The sequence below is a fragment of the Trachurus japonicus genome, chromosome 8 (genome assembly GCF_045865225.1).
Source record: "Trachurus japonicus isolate A0001 chromosome 8, Traja_1.0".
Taxonomy (NCBI): Eukaryota; Metazoa; Chordata; class Actinopteri; order Carangiformes; family Carangidae; genus Trachurus; species Trachurus japonicus.
Genome location: NC_140914.1, coordinates 18,007,375 through 18,028,257, shown reverse-complemented (window position 1 = coordinate 18,028,257; position 20,883 = coordinate 18,007,375). Strand labels below are relative to the sequence as shown.

Here is a 20,883-nt window from a genome sequence, read left to right as displayed (position 1 = left end):
GGCGGCGGCTGTCCAACGAGCCCGCCCACCGGACCGTGATTGACAGCCGCGACAGCCAATCACCGCCTTCCAACCGGATTTCCCACGTCCCTGTTTCTCGGGGTTGTTTTGATTGTTTAACTGAAGTGGTGACAGCATGCAGAGCATATGTCCATAGTTTTGTATTACGATACACAAAAAAAACATTATCATTAATGTTTATCCTCAGAAGGATATAATGGATTCAGAATATCTCAATGGAGCCAACCGAAAAGTGCCAAACATGTATCTCTCTGCAGAGCACAACAGTAACATGCTTATTATGCTATGTAATACAGATTTACGGGGCTATATAAATCCTATACGACCACGTTCATATAAACCTCACAATTCACCAAACTGTGTTTCATGTTGTTGAGGGAAACAGCGTGGATGTGTTTATTGTGGGCTTGCCCCCAACAGCCAATCACAGCGTCGCGGGCGTGGACAACTGAAGGTAAAGTTTGTTTGACTCGAAGCCGCGGCTCCTCCTGTAGAACCAGAGGAATCAGCCAATCAGAAGCGCGGAAACCGAGTGGGGTGATCTGACGTCACATCTCTGGGTCTAGCGATTACATCATGTGTTTCTCTCCTGAAAGTGTGGTGGAAGCAACAGGGAGGTAATCTGGAAGGATGTAGGTGGAGGAAAAAGTGTTTTTAATACTTTGAAAGAGGCACATTTTAATGTTTTGATAATGATTTATTTATTTTCTCTCAAAAAGAGATTAAAATTAAATTAAATTACTTAAGAAGTTACTCTTAATTCACCTGTGCAAAGTAACCTTAGTTGACCTCACAACATATTAAAGTGATTGATAATGTACACCATAGGAAAAGCAAACTTTTTCAGATCAGCATCAGCTAAAGTAACACCAATGTGTATGTAGTGTTGTATAAAGACAAAGAGGGAACCCCACTAAGGCATGGTGGGGAAATAGGTCAGTGACCTAGAGTAGCACCACATAGTTACAAGTGGGGTAATACTAAAATTGACAAGCCCGGTGTTGTCGTTGACAGTGTAGGTTTGTATTAAAGTGCACATCTTATTCACTTTCACTTATTTGCTCGGTTTTGGAAAGCTGTCGGTGATGTGCGCGACAGGTGACTGAAAGAAGCGCAAGTTTGGAACATCCATTAAAACTGTTTGTGAGCAGAGTTTGTTTACATTTCATGCGTGCTGAGCTTCTCTAGCAGAATGGATGGAGTGCCCATTAACCACCATATGGGAGGGGGGTGAGAGGCTCATGTGACAATGAGTGGCCAGTACAGTGCAAGATTGAGGCCCGGTTGCATCAGCACCTGCATGAAGAAGACATAAGACACACAACCCTTGAATCTAAAATAACCACCGACACACAAAATCATGATAATAAAATAACCACAAATAGTTGTGAGGTAGAGGTCACACATTGCTAGTGTTTTATTGTTGAATTATACGTGCATTGGGTCAAACAAAAATCTGACCGTTAGTAATTGCAGCAGACGGCACAGCCAAAAACAGACATGAGAGATCCACCAACAGAAATCAAGCCTCTCTTCTGTGTCCACAATGTATCCACAAAACTCTCCGTGTCTTCTCAGCATAAAAAGACATTCAGAAACCATTCTGAGATAGCCACAATTTTTAGGAATACATGTTGCTGTCACGACCTAAGCTTCATAAAAGCAATTAACACAATGAACTCTGCTATAGATCCAGAGATAGTTAATGCACAAACACAGAAAACAGTTCCCTTTTAAAAGGATCTCCTGTTACATTTCTAGTAATAGTCTTTGTTCAGTCTGCATTGTTAAAGTTTCTCAAAAATGACACAGTAGTTGATTGTAAATTTAATACTAATATCTTTTACCTGGTAACCACAATGAATCTGTAACCATACTGCAGTGAGGAAAGTTAAAGCTCATTAATCATTAATTTTCTCAACTAATATACATTTTTAAATTCATAAATTTATAATGATTACATAGATATAAATAACTCATGAATATTTCCCTCTAGATGAAGGACTACACTGTGAGTAAGCTTGATTAGGCTTTTACAACTCGTGTTTCAAAACAGTTCGCCTCTGATTGACGAGGCTTTTGGTCTTAAATGGATTGAACGGGGAAAAAAACTTAAAAGCAATGTTAAAAACAAAGCAGAGCATCAGCAGAAGAGCTTGAATGAAGACCGGGATGCTTTTTTCTTTCTGTCTTTTTACCTCAAATTGTGATCTTAAGTACACCAAAGGCAAACTCCAGTCAGAGCTACTTTGCTGAATCAATCACAGAAATCCTTGGCAGCTGCTCCAACAGGAGCAGATGAATCATAGCAGAATGAACACACACGTTGAGAATGACGATACGTCTTTGACTGTGCAAATCAAAGAAAAGTACAATTGTGTTTGTTTGCTGCATGCTTTTGCTTGAACTACAAAAAAAAATTGCAGTGGTACAAGCATACAAATGTTTCTTTCTTACATGATCTATAAAAATACAATCAGGGGATCAAATAATACATAAACCTCTCTGCCTTCTGGATATTACCATTAGCTAATACGTTTAAACCAGATACAGAAACTAAAATTTCTGTATTTTGAGGTATATTGATAACATATCATAGAGTAAGTGATCTACCTATATGAATACATCATTTACAACAGCGCATTACTGTAAGATATACTTTGCGTCTTATAGTCGATTGCGATGCTAATGTTAAGTTGTGCTGATAATTTAAATGCCATATTTTGTCTTGCGACTTTATGCGACTTCTAACACTCAAAAAGTTTGACAGTCCATCCACTCACTTCTGTGTGATCAACCGCTGCAATTACAGTTAGAAAAGTTATGTGCAAAATGAAGTCAATCTAAAGACCTTTTCCCGTCCCCTAGAAAAATAGTAACCATCTTGTAAACACAAAGGACAAAATACAGATTTGTTTTTGCTTCAAAGTGCACAGACATCATAGCAGGGGAAGGAAAATGTTCATCATCCCTTTGCATTTACAACACATGAATATAATTATTGTTCGACAGGTAAAAATTTAAGTGCTAATTGCTCATTAAAGCCTTCATAATCTTTGGAACGGTCTTTGCAGCTGATCAAGATCATATTTCTCACTGTTTCTATTTGTTGAAGCTTTTCAGACATTTGAAAAGACAGATGGGAAATATTTCATGTGCATGTTCCTTCCCCTTAGCCATTCAAAATACATAGCACAGAATCTTAACAAGTGCTTTTTAGATTTTTTTTTGTTATTCCCTTTGGTTAAAGGAATGCTGGCATACACTCATAACAATTAGCAATGATTTAGCTATTATGTTCCAATTAGCAACATTTGCTTGCTAACGTAGCTCCTTTCTCTACACTGCTCGAGGCGAACTGGGCACACTGCCATTTTACACACATCAGTTTTAAAAGCATGACTAAAACTCGAACTGGAGCATTTGACCAAAACAAAACAAAAATTGTAATGGACCCACCATAACCACAGCGCAAGTACATGGTACGGAATGAACCATTGAAACAATAAATGCATAAATTAGCAATTAGCTTAATGAAATAAAACAGCACAACATTGTCCTAATTGTATGCTTTCATACTCACTCAATGCACGGACCTGCAGTGAGACGAGATGCAGTGATATCTCATTTTTAAACTACATCAGACAAGTTGGGGTTGTCTTCTTTTGGTGGGGTGTTACAAATGAGATGCGGGGGCTGAGAGTAGTACATTCCACACTAACAGATTAATACATCCATATATAGTTTTTATGTAACACAGTAGTGCGCAGTACACAAGTTGGACCTCTGAGCGACACTGGCATGAGAATGACTTGCTGTAACACTGCCAGTCAGTGCTGAAATGGGACCGGAATGACTGTTTTGGAGGGGAATCATCGGAGGTGAGGACCTTTAGATGCGCCGGAGAGACATCGAGGTTCCCCTGACTACAGTCTACAAGGCAAAGAGGGCATCTTCCGTCCGTTCAGCCTTCTTGTGGGAGCCACCGGGGGCTCTGGCCGGGTGGACAGGGTTACCTCCGGGGGGAGATGGAATGGTGTCCGCTACCTTTGCTCGCTCCTCCAGGAACTTATCGAACTCTGAAAGAAACAAATTGACTTGTCTCAAAGTCTTGTACAGCTGAAGGCTCATATCAGTGTTATTCAAATGATATAGCGGAGAGGAGAAAATGAATAAATCCTCCAACATATTTGAGTTACAGCAACATAAGAAATTGTTAACATTAATAATCAGAGTCTGTACCTTCACTGGTCACCCCCTCTTCGGCACCATCCCCTTTCTATCAGAGGGAGAAAAGTCATAAGACAGTGTTCACACTCTGACAGAATCTATTATTAACTGAGTTGTCTGTTTCACAAACCTTGGTATACAGCGAGCAATTCAATATGCTGATACACAAAAGTGTCTTACAACTCTTACAAGTTCGTACAAACAGAGACAAATCCAAACAAAGTTGCTCGTGATCCGTCAATCATGCATCCTTCACACACAGAGTTTTAAAGGTGGACGCAACAAGAAGCCTTCTTGAGCCCAACACCACAACCTTCACATGCACAATGTTGAATAAGATCACATCATCCGTTTTAAACTCAGCTATCGTTAGCACCATGTTAGCGTAAGAGAGAAAGGCCTCAAAGCAAACTGTCATATATCAGTCACTGGTGGAGAAAAATTAGAGTAAAATGAAGGAAAGAATGTGAAGTTAAAGAAAAGTGAATTTAAACGTATCCTGTTATATGAAGATGGATGGATGAAATGTGAAATCTAAGAAAAATAAAACCAAAACTAAATAAATGGGGGAAGAAGAGAAAGAGGAGGAAGAGAAGAAGATATAAATCAAGGTAAAGAAATCTCACCACGTCAGCACAGAGCCACTCCTCTATGTCATCCATGACAGAGGACTGCGATACGGGGATCTATGGAGCAAAGCCATGGACAAACCACGAGGCAGCACCAGAGCCACACAACAGGAGGACACGCAACCCAGACGACAAAAACAAAAATGTACACACACACACACACACACACACACAAAAATAACAAGAACAGGAATCACTAAAAGCTCAGTAGGGAAATGATAAAAATAAAACAAACCACAATGAGAACAAAAACAAAATCTGCTCTGCCAACACTCAAGCCCTCTCCAATCTGTGCTCTTACTGTTTTATCAAGTGCAACAACCTGCTACTCAGCTGTCTTCCATGAGAACAGGAGTTCCCAGGTTGTGTATTGTTCTCATTAGTTCTGTACAGCTGACATGGCTTAACAGCTGCCGACTAATGTCACACAGCAGCATTAATTATTCCACATCATTAGTTAATTAGCAAATCGCTAGAACGTGATTAAGAGATTGATTGGATGGGAGAAGCTGAACGCACAGGGGCTGTAGAGAGGTAGGGCAATCCCACTGCAAACACATGCTGTACGTGGAGCGCGCATACACACACGTACAAACACACACACACACAAATCACACAGGGCGCATGGAGCATGGTCAGCGCTGCATGGTGTGCAGTGCCTGTGATGTGATGGAAGCCATGTTAGTGTGGAAAGTGCGCACTTGTGTTTATGTTGGACATCAAACTATCAGGACTGCTCAGAGAGGGAACTTCTGGTTTGGATGACGAAACTTCATAAGGAGGAACAAAAAGTTATGAAGTAATACTAGGGCTGTTATGATGTCCTACTTTAACTACACGCTTCTCACAGAAAGAAGAATTCATTATAATAAGATGATTATCTACAGAAAAACAAATATTGGTAGTAGGGCTGGGTTTTAAAAAATCGATTTTCCGATTCATATCAATCTTCATTTAAAAGATCTGATATCGATTCATAAAATCCTTAGATCAATCTTTAATGTAAGCCATTTCTTGTTTCTTCTGTTAGATCTGCGTGATTGCAATTTCTACCCACAACTGTACTGAAGAGTTGCTCTCTAAATGAATCAATATATCGAATCGGATCGGAAATCGAAACTGAATCGGGACTTTGTGAATCGGAATCGAATTGATTCAGTAAATCAATAGCAATACCCAGCCCTAATCGGTAGTATAAGAATTCATTCTCAACGCTATCGATTATGTGTTTTCTCAAATCAATAATTAGACTCAAATACAAGTGTGCCGAGGTAGAGTGAATGGATAGTGTATAAAGTGATAAATCCACAAGGACTAGCATCTACCATCATGGTATTACTGTATCATATGTGTAGAATCAACAGTTAATTAACATTTAATTTTTGAGACATGACGACTATGGTCAATACTGGTATATCACTAAACCCCTAGTTCATACACAATCCTAAATATAGCCTGTGGTGGAACGGACCAAAGTCCATTGTCGACATTGACTTGTTATCAAAGTTGAAGAGAGAGAACAAAAACCCTTTTCCTGAGGCCATGTTGTTACATTAGAAAACACTGGTGGGGGTTTCCACAGTTGACACAGCGAAGGAGCAAATCAAAAGACAGGCCGAGGCAGCGGGGCAGTGAAAGTCATCCACAAGGGAGAGAAAAAAAAACAGCCGTGAGAAAAGGGGAGAAAATGTAGAAAAGGGCACAATAAGAAGTCTGTCCCTGTCATGACTCCCAGGAATTACACTGATAAATATTCAAAGAGTAATCCTTCATACTCAGGCATTCACAGTCATAACAGCAACTTCATTGTTATACTGTTACAAATATTAGATGTTAGTTGATCAAATTGAGTGACACATGTGAGGTGGTCATTAATAACATCTAATGTATTATTTATCTACAGACCGTTAGAGAAGAGCTGACAAATACTCACCGCTACATAGCAAACCACTCCTTCTCCTGCTCATTATTGTTGATATGACTTTGCTGTGTAGCACAAGTATTTGCGCTCCTGTGCTGTTTTAGTGTGTGACTGTTTTAGCGATGGATCTAGCTGATGATGAATTCTCCTCAGGACCAGTTAGCTCATCGTTTCATTCGTAGAGAGGACACGGTGGAAATCATCAATAACGGGTTGTTTTGAGTGCCCGTGTTAATAAAATACAATAGAGGTGAGCAATATGAATTAAATCTGATATCATAGAATAGAGTGATTCTTCATTTTCTGGATATTCAACTGTTTGCAAATGAAAAAAAGCTGGAGATAAAAGTCTATTAGGCTTGTCCAATAAATGAAATATGTCACAAATGAAGGTACTTTGTCAGAAATTTCAGTATTTCCATTAAACTGTTCTGTTTCTTTATTGGCCACACTGTCTGCAATAGCTTATTACAAACCATAAAACAGATGTTAAATACTGTAGGCGTCCACCTCAGCAGAAACCACACACTAAAATTAGAACTGGTTGATAAATCTCTAACATCACACAGTAGTGTCATATTGCCCAACACTAGAGTAATAACGTCTGTCCTCCTCTTAAGGAGAATAACTTTTGTTTGTTCTGGTCCTCTTTGAGCATTCAAGGACAGAGCGGTGAGATGAGGCTGATGAATGAAGTACAGCTTATGAAGACTACGGATGAAGACGGGAGGTGAGAGCAGGGGTGATGGTGGACATGAGGGTTGGGTAGGAGGACACACTGAGGATGGAGTCCTCACCATTCCTTGGGTAATAAGCCAGCTGTCTATGGGCAGCTCCTGATCTGCTGGGTTATCATCCCCTTTTACCCTCAGCTGAATCAACAACAGAACAACACCTTACACAAGAGAAGAGAGGTAGCAGGCCCCCACCACAGCATAGCATTACAGTGCAGAGAGAGAGACAGAGGAGAAGTCAAATATGCAAGAGACAGTTTTCATTTAAAGAGAAAACTTAAAGGGGAGAAAGAAAATGGCGAAAGGTTCATTCCATTAAGATGAAAATGAGAAAAATATAATGGGAAAAAAAGACTTTGAACTCCCTTAAATAAAAAGTACTGTGGGAAAAAAAACAGGGCACCTGAGGTAACTTAAAAAAACAGGGATGGTATGTGCAATCACCTGTGTGTGTGTGTGTGTGTGTGGCAATTCAGGTTTCAGAATCATCTGTGTACCTAGTGATAAGCATGCAAATATATTGCAATGTGGGCTCAGACGGGGAGAACAGCTAAGAATATCTCAAAACTAACATGTGACTCCTGTGTTTGATTTTCTGTGCAAACTGTGAGGATGAACAGGAACGAGACTACCAAGGAACTGATATCCACTTTGCAGAACCTGTTTCCATGTTTTTTAATGAACTGCTGAGACTAATGTTTGCCGGGATAAATGCAAAAAAAGTGACAATGGTCTGGATATAGAACCTGAAAGTTAAAAACAATTTGCAGCCATTTTCAAGAGCTAAAGCTAAGCCAATATACGAACTTACACCACTGTTTGGGCAAAGTTCAAGTATCACAGCGCCCAGGACAAATATCGCTGTAGAACATACAGTATTACAAACCAATCAAATGCAGAAGGTTACCGAGGGCTGAGGACAGACTGGAACAGGAAGTCCTGCCAGTTGTTTTAGGAAAATGACCACAGCAGCACCCGCACTACACACACTGTAACTAACTACATGCGTCAGTGTACTCACGCCTCCTGTGTTGTGCTGTCTCACATCCAGAGCTGAGGCCAAGCCGCCAAGAGCCTGAGGGTCCTCATACTTTACACTGTGCATGAAGACATAAAAACACGTGACGTAAGTAAGACATAGCCCTGAAGCATCATAATAAAAACCCATGAAAACACCATTCACAAGGATAATTTGAAACTTGAAATGTTGAATTCAAATACCATTGAAAAAAGTACAACAATAATATTTCTTTAAAAAAAAAAAGTTTGATTATATCTAAATTAATTTATAAAAATTAACATCTATTTGTATATAGATTGATTTTGAAAAGGGATTTTGTTATTTTTTGACATAATGCCAGCAGTCTTAAGAATTAGGGAACACAACAAAGGCTCCAGATTAAAAATTGGGTATCTATCTGTTTAGACACCAGACATCCCCCAGATTAACATCCTCACTTCTGAAAAAACATGTGTCAATCTAAGAAATAATAAAAGATGAAATACTTCACTTAAGAATATGTGGTACAGGCAGGTTAAGGGACAGTGGTCTTATCGACGAAAAGAAAAGTGCCTGAGGGTGGATTTATTTTAATATTTTAATATTTATTAAGGAGGTTATGAATAGCTGTTTCATTAAAATAAAGGACACCCTGGATAACAACATGAGAGGACCTGGGCTGCCAGAGATCAAAATTAAATCTAGACCTACTTTTTGCGTTGTTCAGCCAGAGAGCTAGTCCTGGTCTGGGCAAACATGTCGAAGTCGTCCTGGTTGCGGCCTGATAGAGACGACAGGGTGCCGCTCACGGTGTCTGAACCCACATCTGGAGCGGGATGGTGACGGAGCAGACAAAGAGAAAGAGAGGGGAAGATGGGAAAAAAAGAAAGATCTTAAGAAACATAACAAACCTGAGGAAAACAGAAGGCAGTGCAGATTTGATCTATATCTTTTATTCTTATTCTATCCAATTACAGATTTGCCATTCCTCACAGTGCTGCCGTTCAGACCGGTCTGACTGCTTCTGCTCCGCAAAATAAAGACAGGCAATACATCTAAGCTTTACCCAGAACTCAACAGCCTGCAGAGGTTTCCTAGAAAACCACCAGGGGAGCTAGCAGTGATAGCAGTGAATTATGTTGCTGGGCTTATTTCCCATTAGCTGCCAGATTATGAGCCTTTTTTACACTCTGCTGCTTCTCCATCGCCAGGCCTGCAGAGACTCGGGAGAAGGGATGTCACAGCTCTGCTGAGACTAAGTGTATGTGTACGATGGATGGAATTTTAAAGAGCAGGTTTGCAGGCTTGTCTGCACACAATATTTTTCGACACATTGGGACGTCAGACTTAAAAACCACACCGTTCTTCTTACCAAGGCCAGCCAGTGCGGTGGACAGCGATGCTGTGGTGGGGTTATGGGCTGGGGGGGCCGGGGAGGCCGCGGCGGCAGCAGCCCCAGCGGCGGCAGCGGCCCCAGCGGTGGAGTGGGGTGGTGGGCTGGATGTGATCCTGGGTGTGACCACAGCAGGTGAGCCTGGGCCCAGGTCTATCAGGTTGTCTTCTGTAGCCTCATTCAACATCTGGGAGAGAGAGGGAAAGACAGGTGGACATCGATTATGATTGGATGCAAGTGTGCAGTACTTTTCTAAATGCTGGAGATGATGAAAGTAGCAGCTTATGTGTGATTGCAGTGGGTTTACTCTTTGTATACAGGGAGGAAATACTGCAGCTACGGAAATCTAGAGGATTGAAAATTTAACACAATTTGTGACACTGTGGGTGAGTGGTTGTGGATTGGAGGCTACGCACAGGAAACAGCACTGAGGGTTGAATAAACAGACTTTGTGTATGTGAGTCAGAAGGCAAGAAGGAGGGGAGAGGACATATATACTATCTAGTTTCACACTGTGATGCTAATGTTGGCACATCATATGGGTCAAAGCGTTAGGCTCCATATAGCCGCTGTGTTAACATTCATCACTCAGTTCATCCCCGCACTGGCTTGGATTGAACACAGCGGTGGTTGTCATACTTGCCTCCGTCAGCTAGCCACAACACAAACAGACAGAGCACACAGAGAGATCAGCAGCATGCAAACACAAACAGCTACGTGGGATCTAGTGAGAGAGATGCCCCGGTCCGCTGTTGATGACTGATACTGGCAGATGCACACTTTAAATAGCAGACTGTCACTCGTTCTGCTTTGCTCATCCAATTTTACGAAGCTAAAAATGCAACGCACATGTGCAACACGGTACTGCTGCAGAGGAATGTGCACCACCGTTATGATATGAATAAGTTGTAAGTATGAGTTCAGATACTAACGAGGTAAAATAAGAACGACGAATGGCTATGTGGGGTGGTTTATTTTGGAATCATTTCTTAGAAAATTGCCACAGGCGATGGAGCTGTATTAAAATGTCATGAATGAAAAAGACATTTTCTGAAAACATGCTGAAAGCAAATGGAAAAAAGAGGCAATCCTGAGAGAGAAATTCTGCCGTTTGATTTCTGCTCTTTGCATTCACAGCTCCTATTGATGGTACTTACCCCGTTGTTCTGTGCGGCTCTACCCGACCTGTACCTCTCATACCTGTGAACAGCACAAAAACCTTTGAATGTCTTACCACATGCTTTGTGAGGTTCAAATGCTTATAAATCTTTCATCTTAAGAAACCTCATGAAAGAGACATTTTAGCAGTTTGAAGCCACAGAATGTTTTAAAAAAGGAATGAGTTGTGCACCGTGCTTCAAAGGAAATCTCTAACTCTGAATCGTGTACTTGCTCAGAATGTAAGAATGTGAGAGAGAAAAGAAAAGAAAATGAACTGATATCCTGAGATGTGATCACATTGAGAGATGTTTAAGACATGGAGTTTGATGCATATACCAAACCTAAACTTAGCTACAAAAACTGCATTATCATCACAGAACATTTTCAAATTGCAAAACAAAGTACTTGTGAGGTAACAAAAAAAAAAAAGCAAGTCATGTTTTATGTGGCCCCATTTTGCTCTGAATTCTGACTGGTTAGTTGACGGTACCTTTCATAGCGGAGGAAAATGTTGTTGAGGTCGTCATTGACGTGTAGCAACTCCTCAGTCACTTCCTCATTCGAAACACGTGAAATCAGCTCAACCACTCTCTGCTGCATGGCCCTGCATGTCCTGTTCAGCTCCTTGATGGATTGGCACACCAGTAAATTGATCAGTGGATTCACCAATACATTGATATGTAAAGATACACAATACAGGAGGAGGAGAAAGAGAGGTTGACAGACAAACTCAGACAACTCTGTCTGACTGAACTTTGAGTGAAAAAGCGGAGACCATCCTCTAAATCAGGGGAAATTAACTTTACAATAAATCTTTTTTTTTTTTTTACAAGCCATCCAGTGATATTTGCATAACAGCTTTCAGTATAAATTCCACAAAACCAGAACCGGCACAGGTTCCTGAACACGAAGCCAGATCCTGGCAGCTGACACAAATACCTGAGAGGATTTGGTCTCAGGAGATTAAACTCCACAAAAGTTTCTATACTACTGGGTTTTTTGTCACTTCCAGGAATTTTACCACAGCCCAACTGGCTCTTGGTAAGTCGTAGGCAAGCGGAGCATTTCCTCTGAAAACTAAAGTCACCGCTCCCTCTAGTGGCTGCAAATGGATGCAACATTTAAAAGCTGTTAGAAAATCTTTTTCCTGTCCGATTCAAATACAGGATCCGTTACAGTGCGAGATGGGTTCATAAAGTAGAATAATTTTCATGATTATGGTATTCTGATTCACTTGTCTTGATGAATGTAGCAACTAACAAGGTAGAGACAAACAACAAACCTGCAGTAGCTCTAGGTCAGAGGCGTCTTCCTGGCCCGGAACCATCTCTGTTAGCATCTCGGACATGACTTTGATGTTTCCTCTCACTACGTCCAGCTCACTACGCAGCCGGGCAATCTGAGACGGGGTAAAAGGTCCATTAGTTATTGTCCAGTGTCATCACTGCTGCCCCGTGTGTGCTAAAGTGCCCTCATGGCAGCCAAAACGCGTGCTAAAGTGCCCTCTTCAGTGGGGAGGACGCGCCCCTGCCCTTCAAAAAGTAAAGTCTGTGCATGCCACTGTTCTTGAAGGCAGTACACTGAATGGTTGGGAAAGCTTGTAATCTGCTTTGAATCATGCACACACACACACACACACACACAAACTGAACTTTGGATAAATCTGTTATTGACCGAGTCTGGTGGACCGGTGGCAGGTTAATGTAACTAGTCACCTGTTCAGGGGTGGCTGTGATGGGGCTGGGCATGTTGGGGACCTGTGTGGCAGGGGCAGGGGCGGGGGCGGGGGCAGGGGTAGGTTTAGGAGCCCCAGGAGCCGGTGATGTGGGAGCTAGGTATTTGATCATGGCTGGATCCACCTCAGGCGTACCCTGAGGGAGGGAAAAAAAAAAGCCTTTTAGAAAATTGCTGTGTGAATAAATTTGTACAGTGTGTGTACTTTGACTCACCCTCTGTGGTGTGTGAATTGGTGACAGTGCGTCCAGGTCTGCCATTGGGAATTCAATGCCTTTCCTCTTCAGTTCCTCATAAATATGGACGACTCCTGTAAGATCGGGGCTACTCCTGAAGGCATCAGCCCAGGCCTGCCCCAACACACACACACGATAAAGTGCAATAAATATAACCTTTTAAAACACAATAGCTTTTTTTTTTTTTTCCAAAAAGCCAAATCCTTGACAAAAGAAAAAATGAAAAAAGGATCTCTTGCATCCTCTCCGACATACAGTGCACTCACTTTTCTGACTGAGAAAAGTGCCTCAAAGAGAAGTGTCCCTAGGGGTATCCTTCGACAAATCCCTATAAATATTTAGAGGACAGCAAGAAGAGAAATGGAGAACACCACACATGCTGGCCTGAGCTGACCTCAGGTAACTGGATAGCAGCACCAAAGGCTGCAGTCTGTGGTGCAGCACCTGGCAGGTGGTGCACACAGACAGTGCCCACCTGGGTTTCCAGATACCAGCCCCTCACTGAATACTAAGCACCAAACACAGACAGCAAAAAAAGCAGAGAAAGCTCCTGTATACCTGTATGAGCGACAGCACTTTGTCCTGTACGATAGTTGGAGGATTGGTTTTGGGAGAGATGATTTTGACCAAAACGCCATCGATGAAATCTCTGCTGGCCACTTGGACATGAAATCTGTGGCCACAGTTCTTCACACACGTTTCCAATACCTGCAGGGAGAGAGAGAGAGGATTAAACTGAGACAGAGGCTTGAAAAAATGAAGAAAAATCTGTGAGAACCAGACAGAGGAACGGAAGACACAAAACATCTCATCACACAGAGGGGCTTTTTAACTAGCAGAGCTATCAAAGATGTGGGTGGGTGACAATTGAGATCACAGCTCAAAAGGCATGGCCACTACAAAGAAAATGAAAGACAAGCCATATTAGACGGATAAAAACAAGCCAGACGGTGGCTGGGCCTAGAGACACAGTGGAATAGAAATGGCCTAGAAGACGAGATCAGGGGAGGTCAAGTTTAATGCATGGTGCAACCTTTTAATGTGGTGAACACGCTGAAAGGCAACAAAAGAAGAAGGAGGAAAAAAAAGGGCAAACGTTGCCTCCAGAGAATTACACCATAACAAAAATGTTCCACGGTTACATAGCCATTTTTTGACACAACGCCCACTGACACGTCTGGTGAATTTAACTCATTTAACATCTCATTTAACACTTTCCCTAAAAAAAAAATTTTAAAAAATAAAAAACACAACATATTCTTACCGTTAGTGCCAGCATCACTTCTCTGTAGTTCTTGTTGCCACCGAGTCTCTTCTTTAGTGCCCTCATAGCATCTTTTGGCCTAGAGGGGAAACAGCAGAGAAGATGCAGCTGCATAAAGCACCCCAGCAGAGAGCACAAATCACATCTTTGACTTAGGGAATAAGTGATTTTCTGTGCCACAGCAACACACGCCAGTCGGCCTGTCAGTGTGACTGTTTGACTAAGACAGAGACGCATCGTCACACCATCTGTTTCTCTCTTCTCTTGTCTGCGTGACTATGTGTTTCTCCCGAGGCGAGATCAAAGCCGTCCATGTATGAAGAGTTCAGCTCAGGTTTGGCTTCCTGCTTCAAACAAACCCGTCTCTTCATGACAGATAATGCGATTTTTTTTGCACATTTACTGTGTTTCCATTCCTGTTTCCAATCTGTCTAAGTGGATGGAGACAGAGAATCCATCTTCTCTGGACATTAGAGTTGCCTTTTGTCTGTGTTTTCTTTTTTGTTTGTTTGTTTTTTCTTTGTGCATCTATTGTGTGTTGCATGTTGCCACACTTTTAAATCAAAATTTTGGGATCATGTTAAAACAGTATCATGTGATAAGACACACTGAGTCATTTTATGTTGCAGAATCTCAGCAGTCCAACTCTGGAGATAACCAGACATTGTCTAACTTGCTAAACATTTCGAAGACAAGAAGTTCTGTGTTCTGTGACACTGAACTCCCTCTCACTCTCGGTCTGCATCGCTGTGTGTGTGTGTGTGTGTGTGTGTGTGTGTGTGTCATAGTGTGTGACAGAAAGGGGCCCATGTTGCGTGCTGAAACAATGAGTGTGGGTAGACATGAAGAATGTGAAGTAAAGTGCTGAAGGGAACAAAATGGAAATACACAGATTCATGAAAAGCTGTTTTGAATATTCTTCCCCAAGAATACTCTTTTTCCATGAAGGTGAAACCTGCTGGGATCCCCTCCCACTCACATCTCATCAGATCATGCAGCTCTTTACTTATTATGCCTTACTGTAACTAGTTGTCAACTTTCTTTCTTGGAAACACAAGTGGAATTACTGTGTATGAAGGAAAGTCACTAAAGGTTAAATAAATGCAACTTTATCTACCTTGATTTCACTTAGATTGACATTATATGCTGCAGTGTGTAACCTCATCTGGACATTATGGACCTGGCACGACTGAATCTGCAACATTTCTATTTATATATTTATGTCAAAGTGTCAAAAACTGTTTCAAAATGAGTGAGACAGAAAAAGCTTGTTCTGATGTAATCGTGTTTGATTGTTATGATCTCACATTTGTCTCATAAAGTGTAGCAGTCTGTTTCAGTGAAATAAGAATTTCATTCATTCAGTGAGTCATTCATTCATTCTGCCATTGACACCTTAGGAAAACAAAAGGCTTTCTGTCATGTGCTGTCTGTTGCTGGAGAACAGTTGTCAGTGTATTATTTGCTTGAATCCCTCAGTGTGTGATAAAACAATGCAAGTTCCATTATAAACCAACATGGGACCCAAAGTCTTTCTCGGAGAAAAGACCTCATAAGTGTTTATATTTCCTATATGTGCATGTACAGTATTATAACCCAACGATCATGAATTCCCAGAAGGTGCAGGAGCTCACCCCTCGTCTGTCTCATTAATGATGTCACAGATTTCCATGTTGAGGGTCCAGTCCTCATTCTGTAGGCCTCCATCTGTGGCCCTCTCTGGAGAAAAACACACAAAGATCATGTTTAAGCAACTCAAAGTAACATCACAATAGTTATTACCAAACTCACAGTGAAGGAGAACCTAGCTTTAACACCCAACACCTGCTGTCTCACTTGCAAATGCAAGACGCTGCCTTTTCAGTCAGGTTTGGATGTTATCTGTGCTGAAGTCGATCCACATTAATTAATGCAACCAATGATTTTTATAATGTTGAGGGTAGAAACTGTTGTGGAAGCAAGTAGGCAAACGGTGATAGACCTCTGGTCTCTCTGATGCCTCTGTTCAACCAGCAAATCTTTTTAAGGCCCCTATATTACCCTTTTATGAACAGAATCACAACCTTCTTCACTCCATTGAATAGATGCATACAGTACGGCTGAAGCTCCTGAAAACCTGTTTTCAAATGCGTTAACATCTCTCTGTATCATAGTTAGTTTTAGATGAGCAGCAATTGAATGAATCTGTATCTTGATTTCTTCACAGAAGTATGTTGGTATGTTCTGGTTTCAATTCAATTGATTAAGCAATGGATGCAGCCAATGACTGATAAACACTGCTTAAACTGAAAGATGGATAAACTATTGAGTCAACCTACGGTATGTTTCTGAATTTCCAATAATAAACTACTTTCATGTCAAGAAAGATATCTTGATCAAATATCATCATGCAAGAACAGCTACTCTGGGACTCTAAAATGCAGCAATCTACTGGTAGCAATAGCATTATAGTTACAAACATATAACTTTCGTTTCGAACTTTGTAGATGGAGGAAAAGTTTTTAAAACTGTTGTTCATATCTTGTTTGGATGCATTTTCTTCTGGTGAGATTTAACTGAACGTAACTTGACAAAGCAATTAATAATAAGATGGCAAAACAGACATGAAATTATAGGATGTCCACAAATCTAACCTACCTGATTGTTATTACCATTATGAATTGACATGAACATGCTTTGCCCCAAGGGGGGAAAACGTCCTTTAGTCTAAATGAAAACTAGTGGAGACTTTGGTGGAGGATCAGGAAAGAGATGAGATGGTTCTTCATCCTTCATCCTTCATCACAACACCATCGTTTCTGCGTCCCTCAAAAAAAAATCCTTGTGCACCACCGCTCCTTCACCGCCACCTGTTGCTCCAGCGCCTCCATCTCCAGGAAATGAACCAAACACTCAGCTAGAAAGTGGAACGCTCACATCTGAGGAGAAAGTGAAGCTGACTGTGGGGGGTATGATGATGTGCCTGTGTGCTCAATCAGAACTTATACATCAGCTGAAAAAAAAAAAAAAAAACAGCAGCCACCGAAACCTGCTCTCCCCTTCACACTCCACCCTACCATTTAATAGCATTTTGGCAGGAAATAATGCGATCCAGACAGAGGGAGGCTTCGGTGATGAACTGGCACTGCAGTCGTCTATGCGTTCCCTGCTCTGTCTCCTCCTTCCTCTCCTGTCCCCTGAATCCATCCATCATGTCTGTGAATGCTGATATATTTCAGGGTAGTAGTCATTTGGGGTGAGAAAAAGCCTTTTTACAAGAAGGTTTTTTCTTTTTTCTTTTTCACTGAAGTAAGCTGCGACTGAGTTCCTGCAGCTGACAGTCGATAGATTCTCATTAAACGATTCCTGAGCTCCTCTTTCTGAAGCCCAGAGGCCCTGAACAGGCTGTCATGCCCTGGCCAAGAGACTCTCGCTGGGCCTTCTTGCCTTCCCTTTGGGAGGCTCAAAGTTGGACAAGCCCCACAGCAGCCATGACTTATTCATGTTCTACCTCCCCCTCTCTAATCATCTTGTCACAGACTGGGGAACCCACTGCGAGACAGGTATCTTTGTAGGGGGAGAATAATAGAAAAATACAGGTATAAAGTCGATTTTGTTATGAGCGGCGTATATAAATAGTGTGCAGGATAAATGACTTGAGTTTGGAAGAATTAACCAGCCACTTCCACTGGGATATCCCGTGTAATCTCCTCAAGTGGATTGTCGGGTCGAGGAAGGGGCAGAGCACGGGTGGCAGCCAGGGGAGGAAAAAGGAAAATCTGAACTCTCCATGTGAAATGAGCTACAACGACCCTGAACAATCAGAGCCTCACTAATGAAGTCGAATGCCAACCGAGTGCATGCATTGGTGGTGTTGTGTCAATCCTCCCCAGTCCTAGGAATAGACACCACTCCAGTGAAGCCAGTCGATCACATGGCTTTCCCAGTGGCAGGCTGTGCCACTCACTGCCAACAAAGCCACAAATCTCTGTCCCTCTCTGGCCCCATCTCTCCACGTTTGGTCCTTCTATAACTCTTCCTTCCTCTGCACATTTTTCACTCAACCTTATCATTTGTCTTTATTGTTCTTGCTCATTTTCTAATTTATCTCCTCTACTTATCTCAGAATCGGTAAAAGGTTTATCATCACCTGCTTGCCAAAAGCTGGCTATGAATTCTGGTTATGTTCAGGGCTTTTCATCACAAAATTAATGGAAGAAATTCCTGACGTTCACATTTAAAATTTTGCATTATATTTTAAAAGAGACAGTTGTAACTCGATACTTGGTTTGTGTAAAGATGACACAGTAACGTGGCCTATCGACCCCTGTCATCACATAAGAGAAAGAAACCGTGTGTTTTCACATCAATGACAGTGTGTCCTACTCTCTGTACTAACAGATCCTCATCCCTATCTTTACTCTGCCTCTACCAGGAAACTGCAGCTTAAATAATACAATGATAAAGGAGAGTCGTAGCTTGAACCTCTCCTAATGTAAAAAGGTGTGCACACATGGTACATACCTGTATATACATCATTCAACACTTCTGGCTCTTGTCGGTCACTTAGGAAATGACTAATAGCCTCATCTCTGTCTCCTCTGTCCCTGTGTCATTGTGTGAGGTAAGTCGATCCTTTGTCCTGCTGCTGAGGTACCACTGCAACGGGGGTAAAACAGACAGCTGGCTGTACTGCTCTGCACGGGACGGAAACTGAGACCAGATCAGACATCTCCATCAAACGGGAAATCCAAGATATGCTGCATATACAGCCTGCTGATTGACGTAGAGGAACCTTATGAAGAGTAAGACGGTGAAGGTAGAATTTTCAAAAATGTCCACTGGCATCCCCAAATTATGAACGAGTGAGTTGTCATGTGACAACCAGTAAAAGACACTTGTGATAGATGATTCTGTAACAGCTGTTGCCTTTACTTAAACATAAATATAAATCACCAGTGTGGCAGATTTGTGTTTGGTCCAACATCTGTTCCGGGGCTAAAAGCTTTAGAAAGTGTACACAACTTTATTAACACTGGCAAGAGAATTCAAATTAAAGCAGTCTAGTAAAAAAGAGGATTAAGGCTATTGGAGTCAAGTAAATGTGGGAAATGAGCTAGCAGAACCAAAGATGGTGACAAAGGTCATTTCTGTAGCTCTCACACAAAAGCTTCAATGGTCAGTTACAGCATCCTCTCATTATAGAGACACACCGAGGTTGGGTAACAATTGGCCTGGATCAGAGGTTACTTAATTTAACTCAAATAACACTAACCCTTTCAAACAATAAGCAAGATGCAAAGATAGATGTGACCACACCAAAGGGATGTGGTTAACCACGTCTTTCCTCTCCTCTGCAGCACAGAGCAGACTGAGCACCACAGTGCAAAGTCCTGAGATTTAAAACTAAAAAACAACCAGTCAGACAACCCAATGAGGCCAGCTATTGTCCAAAAACTTCATTAAATGGTGAACTTCAACATAGCCAAGCCTCTGCAACTCCCACCAAGCAATTTCACAAACACGCCCGTGCTCCTCCTAATTTCTTTTCTTTTCTTTTTCTTTTTTTTCTTTCAAAAACACCGCACTACTCTGTCTACATAACACAAACGCGGACTGGTTTAACGTTAACGTAGTGACTTGTGATTACAGCCGACTAAGTTTGGTAGGTTAGCAGGCTAACATTAGCTAGAAGCTCAATCCAAGTAGATGACGTTTGCTGCGATGATGCTGGCTAGCTCGCTATTTCAACTGGCGAAACGTTTGAGAAAACCAAGCAGCAAAAAACACTACATTTTTTTGTCCACGCTCATGTTCTGTATAGCTTAGGAAGTATCGGATCCTCTATGAATGATTGCAAGGCCAACGTACCTACACACTGTCCCACAGGAGTGCTGTACGGATTGCCAAGTAAGAACTCCATTTTGACAACAAACAATCCGCTCGGGAATGACAGGGGTAGAGGCCCAGGCGGCGCTCACTAGTCCCGCCCACAGACGAATCCTATTGGTCGAAGCCCCCGAAACGCTCGCTGTGTATGGTTGGGAGTTAAGTCAGTCATGTTTAGCAACTAAAAGCTATGTTCAACAAACGTATCTCCAAATATAAGCACGTATTCTTACTAAATAGCTAAACACAGTTATCTATAAATACAAGAAACAGACACAAACAATGATATAAATGGAACCCAGACATTTATTCTCTTATGTATAGACTATTATTGTGCATTTTTACCGACTGCATAGCTCAGACGTTGAAAGTTTAGTGTGACAGAAGCACTTGATTGTATTTGAACGCAGCTTGAAGTTAGCCAGTTGCCATGTAACCGTGTGTAAACAATTGACACCGTTCTGAATAGACTGTTCTGAAGGGGCTACAGGTCGTTCTGTCTGTATTTTCATGTCTATGTGTATTTTTAAGTAAGTTTTAACTGACTCCTTGATCGGAAAAAACTCAAGTAGCTGGCTTTTTTCAGTTGTCGTTGGTAGATAGTTACTTAATAAAGCTGTTGTCGTCGGAGAATTATGTTTTTTTGTTGTTGTTGCAAGTTTACAATTCTGTTTTAGCAAGCCTATTCAAGC

General features: G+C 41.5%; 1 protein-coding gene across 7 annotated transcripts; it reads right to left on the bottom strand.

The window, feature by feature from the left end:
- Positions 1-1,414: 1,414 nt before the first annotated feature.
- Positions 1,415-20,234, bottom strand: tom1l2a (target of myb1 like 2 membrane trafficking protein a). Of its 7 annotated transcripts, XM_085784379.1 has the most exons (16): positions 20,174-20,234; positions 15,958-16,042; positions 14,324-14,402; positions 13,618-13,767; positions 13,039-13,173; positions 12,805-12,960; positions 12,372-12,488; positions 11,580-11,713; positions 11,086-11,128; positions 9,908-10,115; positions 9,247-9,361; positions 8,557-8,632; positions 7,599-7,673; positions 4,878-4,937; positions 4,264-4,300; positions 1,415-4,100 (listed from the first exon to the last, which is right to left on the bottom strand). In XM_085784379.1, exons 1-16 carry the CDS (start codon positions 20,223-20,225, stop codon positions 3,955-3,957), a joined length of 1,668 nt encoding a protein of 555 aa, XP_085640505.1. In that variant the 5' UTR covers positions 20,226-20,234; the 3' UTR covers positions 1,415-3,954. The 7 variants fall into 7 exon arrangements, with proteins under 7 accessions (XP_085640505.1, XP_085640507.1, XP_085640511.1 ...); XM_085784381.1 differs by lacking the exon at positions 7,599-7,673; XM_085784380.1 differs by lacking the exon at positions 4,264-4,300 and having other exon boundaries at positions 3,676-4,140; positions 4,881-4,937.
- Between the last annotated feature and the right edge of the window lie 649 nt (positions 20,235-20,883).